Genomic DNA, 17,417 nt, shown 5'->3' on the forward strand with positions numbered 1-17,417 from the left:
TAAAAATTGTTGGGGAGGATGTGTAGAAAAGGGAATCCTTGTGCACTGTTGGTGGGAATGTAAATTGGTGCAGTCACTGTGGAAGACAACATAAAAGTTCCTCAAAAAATTAAAAATAGAACTACCATATGATCAAGCAATTTCACATCTGAGTATTTATCCACAGAAAATGAGCACGCTAACTTGAAAAGATATATACTCCCCCTTGTTCATTGCAGCATTATTTACAGCAGCCAAGATATAGAAGCAACCTGTGTCCATTGATAGACGAATGGATAAAGAAAATTTGGTGTGTGTGTGTGTATATATATATATATATATATATATATATATATATATATATATATACAGTAAAATATTATTCAACCATAAAAAAGGAGGAAATCTTGCCATTTGCAACAACATGGATGAATTTTGAGGGCATTATTGTGAGATAAGTCAGACAGAGAAAGACAAATACTGTATGATGTCACTTATATGTGAAATCTAAAAACAAGCAAACAACAAATAAATAAACTCAGGATAGATTGGCAGTTGCCAGAGGTGGGAGTTCGGTGAAGGGATCAAAAGATATAAACTTGTAATTATAAAATAAATAAGTCATAGGAATGTAATGTAAAACATGGTGACTATAGCTAACACTGCATTGTATGTTTAAAAGTTGTTAAGAGAGTAGATGTTAAAAGTTTTCCTCACAAGAAAAAACTTGTAACTATGTGTGGTGATGGATGTTAGCTAGATTTTTGTGGTTATTATTTTGAAATATATACGAATATCAAATTGTGTTGTGCACCTGAAACTAATGTTATATATCAGTTATATCTCAAAAAAGGGGGGGGGGTGAATCAAGTGGTCAGCATATATGATAGTTAATACTATGAGATCAGATGAGATCACTGGGAAAGCTAGTGTAGGTATAGAAACGAAAAAGTCTGAGGTCCAACAGTTAGTGGTCAGAGAACAGGAAGACCAGACGGTCTGCTAGGAGAAGAACTAAGAGAGAGCATGTCTCAGAAAGCAAGTGAAGGGCTTCCCTGGTGGCGCAGTGGTTGAGAGTCCGCCTGCCGATGCAGGGGTCGCAGGTTCGTGCCCCGGTCCGGGAAGATCCCACGTGCCGCGGAGCGGCTGGGCCCGTGAGCCATGGCCGCTGGGCCTGCGCGTCCGGAGCCTGTGCTCCGCAATGGGAGAGGCCACAACAGTGAGAGGCCCGCGTACCGCCAAAAAAAAAAAAAAAAAAGAAAGCAAGCAAGTGAAGAAGGTACTTCAAGAAGAAGGGAATGATGCTGTGCTACATGCTGCCAAGAGATGAGGTAAAATGAGGAGAGAAAACTGCCCAGTGGATCTGTGTCAAGTCATTGGTAACCTTGATAAAAGCTGTTGTTGGGTGGAGTCATGTAGACAAAAGTCTGATTGGGTTAGGTTTAAAAACTTATGAGAAGTGAGGAATTGAAGATAGTGAATAAAGGCAGCCCTTTCAGGGAATTTCACAATGAAGGGGAGGAGAAAAATGATGTGGTAGTTGGAGGGAATGTAGGAAAGGATTTTTGTTGGTTTGTTGAAATGGGAAAAATTAGAGCGTGTGTGCATAATAAAGGGAATTATTCTCTTCTGACTACTACTTATTTTTTCAGAACGAGGTGAGTATCATTGTTGACATGTTTCAAAAACATTTAAAAATGATGACTTCCCTCTCCTTCAAACAACCATCTTTTGGCTTCCCTCATATCCTCTCTGATGGATTTTCTCCAATCATTTCTTCTTTGTCTCCTTTGTGGAGTTTTTTTTCCTTCCCCTTTTTACGTGATGGTGTTCCTTATGGTCCTGCCCTCAAGCCTCTTTTCTTCTAAATCTTCATGCTCTTCTTAAGCAATCAATTATTCATTTATTCAACAAATATTTATTGAGCATCTGCTATGTAATAGGCAGATGGCCCTAGGGAAAACACTAGCTACATTATCCTTCTCTTATAAAATCACAATAAAGACCCTGGATTATTAAGGCTCTTACCAGTTCTATGGTAAAGAAATCAGATTTTTTATAATTACTTAGCCCTGTGTGGTTTTTTTCTGCTGAGAATTTTATAGAACTAGTTTCACAGTAAAAACTGTGCTTGGCATATTTACAATACACTTTCTACAAAATAATTTTAATTATAACCTGAAATCTGGCAAATGTGTCCTCTAGTTAAGACCATAATTTAAAAACTCAACTAGTGTATTCCTCAGTTATGTCCACCAGTATTGCTTGGAGAACATTGGCTGTTTTATTTTATACCAAATCATTCCTGTTTTAGCTTCAGGTGTTACTTCCTCATTTCAAGATTCGGATATAGAAAAGACTGTGGTGATTCCCGGTTACAGCAGCTTCCTGATCACAAGGATTTTAGATAATAAGACTGCTTTAGCTATCGCTACCATGCCTGAAACAGTACCCCACAATATGACCTTTCTAAAAGGCTCCTGGTTCTTATACAACTTTGGACAAAGAGATGGACGAACATGGAAAATACATTCAAAACCATGTAATTACTGGTTTCAACAACATGATGATTCACTATCCCTCAATGTCCTGAAATACATTGATCTGGGGAAATCTCATACTTTAAAAATTAAAGCCATACCTAATACAAAAGGTAAGTTTATTTTTATTGGGAAATATCAAAAGGAGATGTTATTGCTTTTCTTGAATGTAAAATATACTCTGATATTTCATTTATCTTTGGTTTCTGTAGTAGGTGGCATTCTACCAATAACAGTATTAGCTCTAGTTATTGAGCACTTATGCAAAGCTCTGTATTAAATGATTTTTAAATTCATTTAAAAATTTAATGTTTATAACAACCCTAAAAGGCTAGAATATAATCGTTATTTTATAAATGAGCTTAAATTACCAGCCCAAATATACACAGGATTTTAGTTTAGATTTTTGCTGCCCTCTGAAAAGAAAACATTATAATTATCTTTGTGTTGTTATAATTATTTCAAGTATTTATTTTAAGCCCCAAAAAAGACTTTTAAATAGAATTCTATACTTTTCTCCATTTTGCAAGGTATTTATTTATTACAAAACTAATATAAAACTTACTAAAAATGTTGGGGAGATGGCATACTGGAAAGAAATAAAACAAAAAATTTTAGTAAGTTACTGAGCTAGAAATTGAGGGAAAAATATGGAAGGAAGGGAAGGGAAAAAAGAAAATCCTGTTAACAGAAATGAAAAGGGAACTCAAAGTCAAAAAAATTAGCTAATATGTGGCTCCTGGAAGGTTTTGAGGCTCTGACATAGGCCATATAGGCAGTGGGATGAATTTTAATGCCAAAGCATTGGTAGACGATGTAGACCTTTAGACATTTCTACCTTGTGGTAGGAAGTTGGAAATGAGAACATTAAGTAAAGCTGGAACCATCAAATCGTGAAGGGTGAAGAGAGGATAAGGAAAATGCTACTCAACAACTCAAAGAAAGAGGTAGGGAGATTGTCATCTCCATGGAACTCAAAGAATTTCTTGTAAAAAACCCAAAATTCAAGACTGTGTAACACCTAGACACTACCCACCAAATACAAGAATCCCAAACTGAGACATCATTACAATGCCTGGGTCCCAGCATAAGGAAGCACAAAACCCTCTGTAGGAATACTTTCATAAACAAGGTAACATGGAATTCCACAGAAAAATCAATCTTCATGAACATAAATTGAGGAAAAGAATTTTAAAACCATGTAAGGAAATGACCCAACATAAGAGAAACTCAACAAGCATAGGAAACAAAGTTTTAATCTTGAGTTAATGGAAAAATCAGAAAGACACTATAAAAACAATTATAAAGTATAAAATATGTAAAACTCTTAAAGAGATAAAAGAAAGCATATGAACCATAATGAAAACACAAAACACTATTTTAAAAAAACATGCTTATTTGAAAAACATAACCAAGTGCAATTTATAAAAATGAAAATTATAGGCTTTGAAAAAAATTGGAGACATGTATTTCTATTTCTGTCAGTATTGTGGACTAAATATCCTGAAAAAACGTCTTTCTGAAACCCTTAGAGTCCTTTCTCTTTGATTATATGACTAACTGTCCATATTTCCTTCAAATAATTTTAGGGTTTTAAGTTTATGGCTTTAACTTTCCATCTAATTATTTAATTTATCTACACTTTGTTTTGGTGTATTACAGGTGGTTAGGTAGTTGTTCCAACATCACTTATTGAATAATGTATTTTTTCTTCACTGATTTTAAAAAACAATGCAATTTACCTATTATTTTGACCATTTCTGGGTTTTAAAAATTCTGTTCCTTTGTTATTTCTCTGTATTCCAGTACAAATCCCAAATGTTCTAACTATTTTAGCTTTAATTGTATTTAACAACTAATATGTTATATTTTAAACTTGTTCAGTTTGAAGAAACAAATAATAATCAGCAAATCAACTCAGTTGCCTCTTTGAAGAAAAACCTAGTCCATGCTATTCAAGATGTGGTCCCTGGACCAGCTTCATTGGCATCACTTGGGTGCTTGTTAGAAATGCAGTCTTTGGTGGTTGCAAACAAATTTTAGGGTTTTCTTTTGTATTTCTGTGAAAAATGCCAATGGAATTTTTATAGGAATTACAATCAATCTATAGATTGCTTTAGGTGGTATGGTCATTTTAACAATATTAATTCTTCCAATTCATGAACATGAGATGTCTTTCAGCTTATTAGTGTCATCTTCAGTTTCTTTCACTGGTGTCATAGTTTTCAGTGTACATGTCTTCCAACTCCTTGGTTAAATTTATTCCTAATATTTTGCTCTTTTTGATGGTGCTATAAATGGGGTTGTTTTCTTAATTTCTCTTTCAGCTAGTTCATTGCTAGTGTATAGAAACACAACGGATTTTTGTGCATTGATTTTTTTATCCTGCAACTTTGCTGAACCTTTTTATTCTAACAGTGTTTTGGTAGAGCCTTTAGGGTTTTCTAAATATAATATTCTGTCATCTGCAAATAGACACAATTTTACTTCTTCCCTTCTGATTTGGATGCCTTTTTTCTTTCTTAATTGCTCTGGGTAGGTCTTCCAGTACTGCGTTGAATAGAAGTGGTGAGGGGGAACATCCTTGTCTTGTTCTTCATCTTAGAGGAAAAGCTTTAAGCTTGAGTATGATAAGTATGAGTATGATGTTAGCTATGGACTTGTCACATATGGCCTATATTGTGTTGAAGTACATTCCTTCTAAACCTAATTTGTTGAGAGTTTTATTCAGGAATGGATGTTGAATTTTGTCAAATGCTTTTTCTATATCTGTTGAGATAATAATTTTTATCTTTCATTCTGTTAATGTGGTGTATTCACATTAAAGACCCTGAGTAGCCAAAGCAATGTTGAGAAAGAACAAACCTGAAGTAACTACACTTCTTAATTTCAAACTCTATTACAAAGCTATATTAACCAAAACATTACAGTAATGGCATAAAAACAGATACATAAACCAATGGAACAGAATAGAGATCCCAGAAATAAAACCATGCATACACAGTCAACTAAGTTTTGACAAGGGAGCCAATGGCAAAAGAATAGTCTCCTTTATAAATGGTGTTGGGAAACTGGACAGCCATGTGCAAAAGAATAAAACTGGACCCCTATCTTATACCACTCACAAAAATTAATTCAAAATGGATTAAAGACTTAAATGTAAGACTTGAAACCATAAAAATCCTAGAAAAAAAACATAAAGGAAAAGCCCCCTTGACATTGGTCATGGCAATGATTTTTCTGGGGTGTGACACCACAAGCAAAGGAAATAAAAGCAAAACTAAACAAATGGGACTATATCAAACTAAAAAACTTTTGCACAGCAAAGGAAACAAAAAACAAAATGAAAAGTCAATCTTCAATAAGTGGTGCTGGGAAAACTGGACAGCTACATATAAAAGAATGAAATTAGAACACTCCCTAACACCATACACAAAAATAAACTCAAAATGGATTAAAGACCTACATGTAAGGCCAGACACTATAAAACTCTTAGAGGAAAACATAGGCAGAACACTCTATGACATAAATCACAGCAAGATCCTTTTTGACCCACCTCCTAGAGAAATGGAAATAAAAACAAAAATAAACAAATGGGACCTAATGAAACTTAAAAGCTTTTGCACAGCAAAGGATACCATAAACAAGACCAAAAGACAACCCTCAGAATGGGAGAAAATATTTGCAAATGAATCAACGGACAAAGGATTAATCTCCAAAATTTACAAGCAGCTCATGCAGCTCAATATCAAAAAAAAACCCAATCCACAAATGGGCAGAAGACCTAAATAGACATTTCTCCAAAGAAGATATACAGATTGCCAACAAACACATGAAAGAATGCTCAATATCATTAATCATTAGAGAAATGCAAATCAAAACTACAATGAGATATCATCTCATACCAGTCAGAGTGGCCATCATCAAAAAATCTACAAACAATAAATGCTGGAGAGGGTGTGGAGAAAAGGGATCCCTCATACACTGTTGGTGGGAATGTAAATTGATATAGCCACTATGGAGAACAGTATGGAGGTTCCTTAAAAAACTACAAATAGAACTACCATACGACCCAGCAATCCCACTACTGGGCATATACCCTGAGAAAACCATATTCAAAAAGAGTCATGTAGGGCTTCCCTGGTGGCACAGTGGTTGAGAATCCGCCTGCCGATGCAGGGGACACGGGTTCGTGCCCCGGTCTGGGAAGATCCCACATGCCGCGGAGTGGCTGGGCCCGTGAGCCATGGCTGCTGAGCCTGTGCGTCCGGAGCCTGTGCTCCGCAACGGGAGAGGCCACAACAGTGAGAGGCCCACATACCACAAAAAAAAAAAAAAAAAAAAAAAAGTCATGTACCACAATATTCATTGCAGCTCTGTTTACAATAGCCAGGACATGGAAGAAAACTAAGTGCTCATCGACAGATGAATGGATAAAGAAGATGTGGCACATATATACAGTGGAATATTACTCAGCCATAAAGAGAAACGAAATTGAGTTATTTGTAGTGAGGTGGTTGGACCTAGAGTCTGTCATACAGAGTGAAGTAAGTCAGAAAGAGAAAAACAAATACTGTATGCTAGCACATTTATATGGAATCTAAAAAAAAAAAATGGTCATGAAGAACCTAGGGGAAAGATGGGAATAAAGACGCAGACCTACTAGAGAATGGACTTGAGGATATGGGGAGGGGGAAGAGTAAGCTGGGACAAAGTGAGAGAGTGGCATGGACATATACACACTACCAAATGTAAAATAGATAGCTAGTGGGAAGCTGCCGCATAGCACAGGGAGATCAGCTCGGTGCTTTGTGACCAGCTAGAAGGATAGGGAAGGTGGGAGGGAGGGAGACGCAAGAGGGAGGAGATATGGGATATATGTGTATGTATAACTGATTCACTTTGTTATAGAGCAGAAACTAACACACCATTATAAAGCAATTATACTCCAATAAAAACGTTAAAAAAAAAGAAAAGGCAACATATAGAGTGGGAGAAAATATTTGCAAATCATATCTGATAAGGGGTTAGTATCTATAATATAAAAGGAACTCATACAGCTCAATAGCAAACAAACAATCCAATTAAAAATGTGTAAAGGACCTGAATAGACATTTTTCCAAAGATATGCAAATGGCCAACAGGTATATAGAAAGGTGTTCAATATCACTAATCATCAGGGAAATGCAAATCAAAACTATAATGAGATATCACCTCACACCTGTTAGAATAGCTGTTATTAAAAAGATAAGAGACAGTTAAGTGCTGGTGAGGATGTAGAGTAAAGGGAACCCTTGTGCCCTCTTGGTAGGAATATAAATTTTTTCAGTCACTATGAAAAATAGTGTGGAAGTTTCTCAAAAAAGTTAAAAATAGAGCTACCATATGATCTAGCAATCCCACTTCTGGGTATATATCTAAAGCAAACAAAATCAGTATCTTGAAGAGGTATCTGTACTCCCACTTTCATTGCAGCATTACAATAGCCCAGGTATGGAAACAACGTAAGGGTCCATCAACAGATGAATGGATAAAGAAATGTGATATAGATGCACAAAGAAATATTATACAGCCATAAAAAAGAAGGATGAACAACATAGATGAACCTGGAAGTCATTATACTGAGTGAAATAAGCCAGAGAAAGACAAGTAGTGTGTGATCTCACTCATATGTGGAATCTTAAAAAAAAAAAATTGTCTAACTCATAGAAATAGAGTGCTGGTTGCCAGGGGCTGGGGAATGGAGAAAATGGGCAGATGTTGGTCAAAGAGTACAAACTTCCAGTTATAAAATAAATATCTTGGGGATATAATACATAGCACGATAACTATAGTTAATAATACTGTACTGTATAGTTGAAATTTGCTAAGAGAGTAGATCTTAAGTGTTCCCACCACACACACACACACACACACACAATGTGAGGTGGTGGCTGTATTAATTAACTTAATTGTGGTAATCATTTCACAATGTATAAGTACAACAAATCTCCACATTATACACTTTAAAAATATACAATTTTATTTGTCAGTATACCTCAATAAAGGTATGAAGGGGACAGGATGTGGAATCTCAGCCCCCTCTTCAGAACTGTTAAGTCAGAATTGGCATTCTAACAAAATCCCCAGTTATAGTTTAGGAAGCACTGGCCAGATCACTTTGGTTTAAAGGAAACTGCTAGAGCTGAGGCTTGAGGCAACTTATATACTACTCAGCTCTGATTTACTAATTAGTAAAATGGCAATTAGATTACATGGTCTCTCAAATCTCTCTTTCCATTAAATTTCTCAGTATGGAGAGGTTGCAAACAGGGGCCCTGAAGGCAGGAAATGGCCTAATGACATATTGTGTTAACTGCCTAGGGTTTTTCTATTGGCAGCAACTGATTGACAGCCCTTTACATTGAGCATGTATTCTGTTTCTCTACTGAGTTAGTCAACTCAGTATGACCAAGACCATCCAAGTGACTGCCTTCGAGAATCTGACTGAGGAATGAGGGGTGGAGGGGAGCAATATTTCTGTGAAAAAAATTAGGAGAAAGTATTTGCAAAGTTAAATTTTTCTAAGAACTATTAAAGTTAACTCTGTATAAATAGATTCTGTAGATGTTCTAGAATTCTGATCAGCCAGTCATTATGAAATTGCTTAAAATTTTCATGATTTCATGTTCACTTTTGGCTTTGTTTCCCAAGGTGTTCAAACACTTGAAATCCCACTACTGAAAGTAATCGTTGGAAACCCAAATTTGTTGGAAGTTAAAGCTGAAGGCCATTTTGATGATACTGATAGTTATCTAATGGAAATTTCTGCAGCCAGCAAAACTTTACGTCAAGTAAGTTTTTCTTTAATTATTAAAAAATATCTATTGATTATAGAAAATTTAGAATATAAACTAAGAAAAAGAAGGAAAAATTATGCATAATCCTACCTATCAAGGATGACTACACACTTTTAACATTTTGGGAATTACAAAAAGGCTGTATGTGATAAAGATTAAAAAAGTGAGCTCTGGAAAAGACTACCTGAGTTAGTTTTCACTGCTGGTACTGTTTTTGTGAGCTTAGGAAAGTTGCTTTACTCTAAGTTTCCTCATCTATAAAATGGAAGTGATACTAATAATACCTACCTCATAGGATTGTTTTGAGAATTAAATGTGATAATTCAGGTAAGCCATCTAAAACAATGTCTGGCACATAGAAAATGCTCAATCACTATGAATTTATAGTATTTTCCTTTTTTTCCCCCTAAAACTGGGAGAGCATTGTATATACAGTTTTAAAAATTTGCTCCTTCCACTAAATTATATAGTTTAATCCTTTTGTGTCAATAAATATTTTTCTGCAAATTCTACAATCTGTTTATCATGAAAATTTTCAGATATAGACAAAAGAATTTCCATATACCTATTTCTCAAATAATAGTCAGGGTTCTGATACTTCTGTTTTATCATCTCTATTTAATTTTTTTTGGTTTATATTCTGACATACTTTTAAATGAATAGCAGACATCATGTCATTTCACTCCTATATGCTTCCATACATATCTCAAAAAAAATGTGTATTATCTCTCACATAACAAGAATGCCATTATCAACCCTGAAATTTTTTAAATGAATTTTTTTTGGTATCTTATAAAACCCAGTCCATAATCAAATTCCCCCAATTTTCTCAAAAAAAATGTTTAGGGTTGGTTTGTTTGAATTGGGATACAAACAAAAGTCACACAGTATGTGGTTATTTATTAATCTCTTAAGTTTCTTTTAGTTTAAGGTAGGTATGACATCATTTTCTTCCCCTGCCATTGAATTGTAGTAATTGAATCAGTTATGTTGTAGAATCTCCAGTATTCTAGATTTTTCTGTTTACTTCCTTATTTCTTATTGAACTTGTGCCACCCCCCTCCTCCCACCCCAAATTTCCTTTAATAGTAGAACCCTGCTTAGATTCTGATTCAATGTGTTTTAGCAAAAATTCATTAAAAATAGATTATTTTTAATGGCTTACAGAGTACAGAGATGGGAGCAAAACTACTAGAGTCTACTATATCAGTAAAATTATTAGTATTTCTACATTTTTTAATTTCAAGAAGTACTTAAAAATTTCAAACAGAATTTATCAAATTTTGTTGAATGTTTAATATCATGCAAGGTTCAAATATGGTTTTTGTACCTAAATTTCTATTAAAAACATATCTTTGTGCAGTGATTGCTAAGTGAGTATCTTCTTTTCAAAATGTATACCAATGGAAGTTATTTTACTCATATTATCCAGGCAGATGTCAATGCTCATCAGTGAATAAGGGAAGCCTTACCATTCTAAGTTGGATTTACATCCAAATACATCCAATAATAGTGTTTATTTAATAATAAACACTTGATCCTTTCTTATTTCCAAGTGTCACCCACAGGCAATTAGATTGGAATGTATTTCTTCCTGGAAAAGAATATGTCTTCTGTTAAGATTTATCCTCAAACAGATCATTATGATAAAACTTATGATTCTATTTCTGTTTTCTATTATCATTCTTTTTCTATTTCTTTTTATTTTCATTTTCTGTATTCTTTACTTGGGTACTGTGCTAGTTTGCCAGGGCTGCCATAACAAAATACTATGGACTGAGTGGTTTAAACAACAGAAATTTATTTTCTCACAGTTCCAGAGGCTAGAAGCCAAGATCAAGGCATTAGCAGGTTGGTTTCTTCTAAGGCCTCTCTCCTTGGTCAGCCGATGGCTGTCTTCTCCCTGTGTCTTCACATGGTCTTCCCTCTGTGTGTGTCTGTTTTCAAATTTCCTGTTGTTATATGACACTCATCATATTGGATTAGAGCCTACCCTAAAGATCTCATCTTAACTTAATTGCCTCTTTAAAGGCCTTATCTCCAAATACAATCACATTCTGAGATACTGGAGGTTAGGATTCAACATATGGAGTAGACACAGTTCAGCCGATAACAGTTACTTTGAATAATCTTCATTTATTTGGATATTTCCAGGGTTCAACTTCACTGGCGTTTATTGTCTGGGGAGCATCGACTGAGTGTCTTGTTACAACATTCGTGCCAACGTTGAAAAGCAGCTGTAGTTATCTCAAGTCTATGCATCACATTCCTAGTGAAATTATCCCATTGGAAGACTGGATCAGTGGAGTTCACATGGACAGTCAGGGTTTTAATATGATCAAAGTTTTGCCAGTAAGAAACCTAAGCAGATTGTTTGAAGGGTACCAGTGATAGATTACTATTGTATGATCGGCTGGCCATTCGGTCTTAACGTTTCTTTCATGAAATGCTCAAAACACCCCAGTTAGTTTTCAATCCTCATGTCATTTTGAGGATATGATGACTAAAATGTGAAAACTTTCTGAAATAATGATTTTTCTTGGTAACTTAGTCTTATCATTATTAATATCACATTTTATGCTATATTATGGTAGCATAATCTTGGGCTTTCACGATATATACAGTTATTTGTCCTTAAGTTGACTCATTCTCATCCTGAGCTGATATATCTTACAGGTCCCATTTCAATGTAATAACAATTTTAATTTTTGCCTTGTCAGACTCTGTGACTCTTTAAAAAATATCTTTGTTAACTTATTACTTATAATTTTCTTTGTGACAAATAACCAAACTTGAAGAATTCTTTACTAAATATGTCACTAAGCCTCTTTATAAGGTGTTTAAACTTTATTGCATTGACTTTATGATGACTACTTTAGGTTCTAAAATTTTTTCACTTATTTACAAGGTCCAAGTTGTATGACCATGGGTTGAGGGAGTGCTGGGGAAAGAGAAATTTACTTAAATACCAGGAGCTGAAAGTGAAATATTTGTTTTCAATGCTTTTCTGGAAAATCAAGATTTTTAAATGAAAGACTTAGTAAATAATAATGAACTTTACACTAACTTTGTTTAATCATTTTCAGATAAACTACAGGCCTCCCTCTAATATGGGAATAGCTATTCCACTTACAGATAATTTTTATCATGCAGATCCTAGCAAACCCATACCAAGAAATCTATTTCACAAGTCAAAGGTAAATATTTTTTCTGCAGATATACTAGTATTCATTTGAATTCAAGAAATCATTCAGTAAAATTACAGATGGACAGACCTAGCTGTGGAGGTTAAATGAGAAGGTGCATTAAGCATATTTTGCCCTGATAACATCACTACTTCTTCTCCTCCTCCCCCTCCCTTTTCCCTTCCCCCCTCCATCTCCCCCCACTTCCCTCTCCTCCTCCCTCATTACTACTACTACTACTACCGCTACTGCTACTACTACTACTACTACTACTACTACTACTACTACTACTGCTATCCCTGTTCTTCCTCCTACTACTTTAGCCTTTTCTTCTCTTACTGATAGTCCTGGATACAGTTTTGGAACCAAGAAGTCTAAATGGACTCTTTCCCCTTGACCTCTCCCTAGCTCCCATTTGAATTTCAAAGAGCATAGGTAGAGTGAACATTGTTTTTTAAATGAAAGGGGCCTCAGACCCATCTCACAGCTCTGTGAAAGGAATGATGTCCAAAAGGAGAGAAGAGTGTTTGCTCCAACATAGACTCATTTGAACTCCTGCCGAGGATCCACCTAGAAAATAACCAAACCCCAGCAGCATTCTGCCTCTCTGGAGTCAGGGTGAGCGAGGTAGAACAGAGAGAAACCACTAGGCTCAAAAGAAAAATACATCAGGACTTCCCTGGTGGTCCAGTGGGTAAGACTCTGAGCTCCCAATGCAGGGGGCCTGGGTTTGATCCCTGATCAGGGGAACTAGGTCCTGCGTGCATGCCGCAACTAAGAAGCCCGCATGCATATGTAACTAAAGATCCCACGTACCGCAATAAAGACCCGGTGCAGGGATTCCCTGGTGGCCCAGTGGTTGAGAGTCCGCCTGCCAATGCAGGGGACACGGGTTCGTGTCCCGGTCTGGGAAGATCCCACATGCTGTGGAGCAGCTAGGCCTGTGAGCCATGGCCGCTGAACCTGCGCATCCGGAGCCTGTGCTCAGCAACAGGAGAGGCCACAACAGTGAGAGGCCCGTGTACTGAAAAAAAAAAAAAAAAAAAAAAAAAAAAAAGACCCGGTGCAGCCAAAATAAATAAATACTTTTTTTAAAAAAAGAAAAGTACATCATGGGGTGGCTTCCCAAGGAAACCTCACAGATGACTGTAATATCTCTCTTGAGAAAAACGCACCTAACTGCATATACAAATGGACAAGCAGACATTCATATCCATTCATGAACATACACACACACAAAGACAGAAAATGGTTGTTTCTTTTGTTCAAAATTCTTCATCATCTTCCCATCTTATTCAGAGTAAAAGCCAAATTCTTAAAATGGTTTATAAGGTCCTCTGTGGTTCAGCCTTGGCTTCACATATGACCTGATTTCCCGCAGGTCACTCTGTTCTACACACATTGGCCTCCTTGCTGTTCTTCAAGTATACCAGACATATTTCCACCTCAGGGTCTTTTAAGTTTCAAAAATTTCCCCTGTCTGGAATGGACTTCTGCCAGATATCACATAGCGCATTCCATCACCATCTTCAGATTTTTGCTTAAATGTCACCATCATTGTGAGACCTTCCTTGGCCACTCTATTTAGAATTGTAACCTCCACCTCCACTGATGCCCACTCCTGTCCCCCTTCCCTGCCTTATTTTTCTTCACTGCACTTTTACAATTTTACATATTTTACCCATTTATTTATTGTATTTCATCAAAAGGTAAGCTACATAAAGCAGGGTTATTGTTGGGTTTTCTAAAATCTATTTTATTCTCTACAATATCTTTAGTACTCAGAAAAGTGCCCAACATAGGGGGTGCTTAAAAATTGTTCAACAAACGAATAATACACATTTATACACATATGATTACACACACACACACACACACACACACACACACGAGGTTGACTTCTTGTTGAATCTTGGATTTCAGGGTAAGCAGCTCTGCTCCAGGCAATGAGCAACTCAAATTCTGAATTCTTCAATTGCAGTTTCTTCCAAAGATAAATTCTGATATGTCACTAGATGCAAGCCTCATCTATTGAAATATGAGTTTAATATATTTACATGGAAATCCTTCATTTGGCTTTTTTTGTCTTCTGGATTTTCTTGGGAGTTGAATAGGAAATGTATCTAATTTACATATAAGTAAATAACAGGTTTGGGGGGGCACCTTTTATACATTCAACAAATGTTAATTTCAGCATTTCCAGAGTTATCAGACACTGTACAAACAGATATTCTCTGGAGGAGACAACAGTGAACAAGATAAACATGACATCTTCGTGGATCTTTAATGGGGGAGAATAAGCTTTAAAAGTTATACAAATTAAATAGCATCATCTAGTGGAGCAGACTACTCAAAATTTATGTAATTCTGCCTCTGATCACCTCAAAATATAACAGCTGGGAAAAAAGTACATCTGAACCAACACTGTGACTTCTTGTTATGCTGACATCATCCCCTTACTAGACAATCATGTGTGATGTCATTCCAGATACAGAGTTGGCAGTTAGACTCTCCAAGGATAAGCAGACAACTGTAAAACACCAAATATTTGAAGAAAACTTCCACAATAAAAAAGAAGCATAAATCTGAACAACTAAAAAACTCATGCCTTGGAAAACAGTATCATAAATACAAGCAAACTTTAGAATAAGCAAAATAATTATTCAGAACAGCTTAGGTCATATTGCAACCATGAAAAAAAATTGGAGACAGACATCACACACAAAAAAAAGATGTCAGAAATTAAAAATGTAATCGTGAAACAGCTCAAAAGATTGGAAGAGCTGAATGAACCTAACTAAGCAGCAAATTAGTTCTGAAATTAGATAGTGGTGATGACTGAATAACATTGTGAGTATACTAAAACCCACTGCATTGTACACTTGAAAATGGTAAATGTTATCTCATTAAAAAGAAGAAAGAAAGAAGCAATGAGGACGAGAATGGTAATCGTAAAAGAAGTAGAAGGAAGAATAACGTTTTTAGAAATAGAGTTGATTATCAAAATCAAAAGCCATTTCTTTGAAAAAATGAATAAACCAATAAAAATGAATAAAAACTAATAAACCAATAAACCAAGCAAGAGTGATCAAATGAAAAAATGAATGACAAGTGGATGGTTATAGTGGAGATTTTAAACAGCCTTAGTGACTGCTATGAGGAGAGATAAGTACAAAATAGTAGGTTTGGAGAGTATCTAGTCGGCAGCCCATCATATCAAGTCTGTTCTTTTAGGTCTCAGTTTCCATGCCAGTGATGGAGATGGACATCTTAATTACTGCATTCAGAAAGGCACAGGCTTTCTGGGTCCCATCCATGTTGACTATCAACTGCCCTGAGGTAAACTGGCAAGCAGCTGAGTGATACTTGGATTCATTCCAAGCAAGGAGACAAAATTCAGAAATACTGTGCTTTTACCTTATTATTAATGGATTTTTTTCCCTTTTTAACTTCTCGGGGATTTTATTCATTCAGGCAACAAATATTTATTGCACATTTACTCAGTTTGCATAAATCCTGCCACCAAAAAAAAGCACGTCAACCTATTTTAATTCTATTTGCAGAAATCTGGTAAATTCAAACAGTGTGCAAATGTGTCTACTCGGGAGGAATGTAATTGCACAAATGATCAGAAGTTTTCACATGCTGTTGCTTTCTCAGATTGCAGAGAAAAGGTAAGATAATCTTTAATTTCCTGAAGACAGAGTATTTTCATATTAATAAGATTTTGAAATGCACATTTTGGTTAAACATGAAAACTAAGACATAGAAATACAGTTTTATTATGACATAGAATTAAATACGACATAGAGCTAAAAATATTTGAATTTAAATGTCCCCAGAAACGGTAATTAACCTCATCTGTAGAATAGAATATCTGCATTGCCTTGTTCATTTCACAGGTTCTTATAAAGATACACACACACACACACACACACACACACACACACATGCTTCTATCTATGTGAAAACAATGTATAACCTGTCAAACGTTACACTAGATTATGGTGACTATTGATTCATTTTTAAAAGTATTGACTCTCAAGCATGTATCAGGTTCTGAGAATATAGAACTTAAAGCTCAAGGTACTAGTGACAAAATAGAAGACAGTATAATATGTTGGTTAAGAGAATGGGTTCTGTGTCAAATACTTCCCTCTGTTAGGCTCCAAACATTAAGACATGTATCAAGTTGATGTTGGTGTCTACATTAGCTGACTTACCTGTGCACTTGGTATAACTTTCAAGTAGACCTATTTCAAAGGTCTTGTTGGACTGTATATGGCATTATTTTAAATGATTTTATACAAGGATAAAATCGCTTACTATAATATTGGGCATAGAGTTAGCAGTCAATAAACTATGAGGGTTGCTATTGTATACCTCCACAATTCCACCCTTGTTGAATCCAGTATTTCTTGAGAATTTACTGTCTACCATGTACTGCTCTAAGGCATCTCCATAACTTGTCTCATTTCATTTGAGGCACAGAGAAGCCTGGTAATTTGCAAAAGACCACATCATTAATATGTGATGGAGCTAGATCTGAACTCCAGAGCCTGATTTTAATGAGTGTGGTTGAAAGATCATGACTGGGAGGGCAGCCAGCAGAAGCAAGAAGAACTACAATCCTGCAGACTGTGGAACAAAAACCACATTCACAGAAAGATAGACAAGATGAAAAGACAGAGGTCTATGTATCAGATGAAGGAACGAGATAAAACCCCAGAAAAACAACTAAATGAAGTGGAGATAGGCAACCTTCCAGAAAAAGAATTCAGAATGATAGTGAAGATGATCCAGGACCTCGGAAAAAGAATGGAGGCAAAGATCTAGAAGATGCAAGAAATGTTTTAAAAGACCTAGAAGAATTA

General features: G+C 35.7%; 1 protein-coding gene across 1 annotated transcript in view; it reads left to right on the forward strand.

The window, feature by feature from the left end:
• The window catches only part of CATSPERB (cation channel sperm associated auxiliary subunit beta), a 132,066-nt gene that overhangs the window by 99,744 nt on the left and 14,905 nt on the right, over positions 1-17,417 (forward strand). The window contains exons 18-22 of the mRNA XM_059056492.2: positions 2,300-2,632; positions 9,213-9,352; positions 11,513-11,710; positions 12,445-12,555; positions 16,107-16,217. Coding sequence (XP_058912475.2) covers positions 2,300-2,632; positions 9,213-9,352; positions 11,513-11,710; positions 12,445-12,555; positions 16,107-16,217 — 893 coding nt within the window. The remainder of the gene's footprint in view (positions 1-2,299; positions 2,633-9,212; positions 9,353-11,512; positions 11,711-12,444; positions 12,556-16,106; positions 16,218-17,417) is intronic.

Source organism: Kogia breviceps, chromosome 3 (assembly GCF_026419965.1).
Source record: "Kogia breviceps isolate mKogBre1 chromosome 3, mKogBre1 haplotype 1, whole genome shotgun sequence".
NCBI classification, from domain to species: domain Eukaryota; kingdom Metazoa; phylum Chordata; class Mammalia; order Artiodactyla; family Physeteridae; genus Kogia; species Kogia breviceps.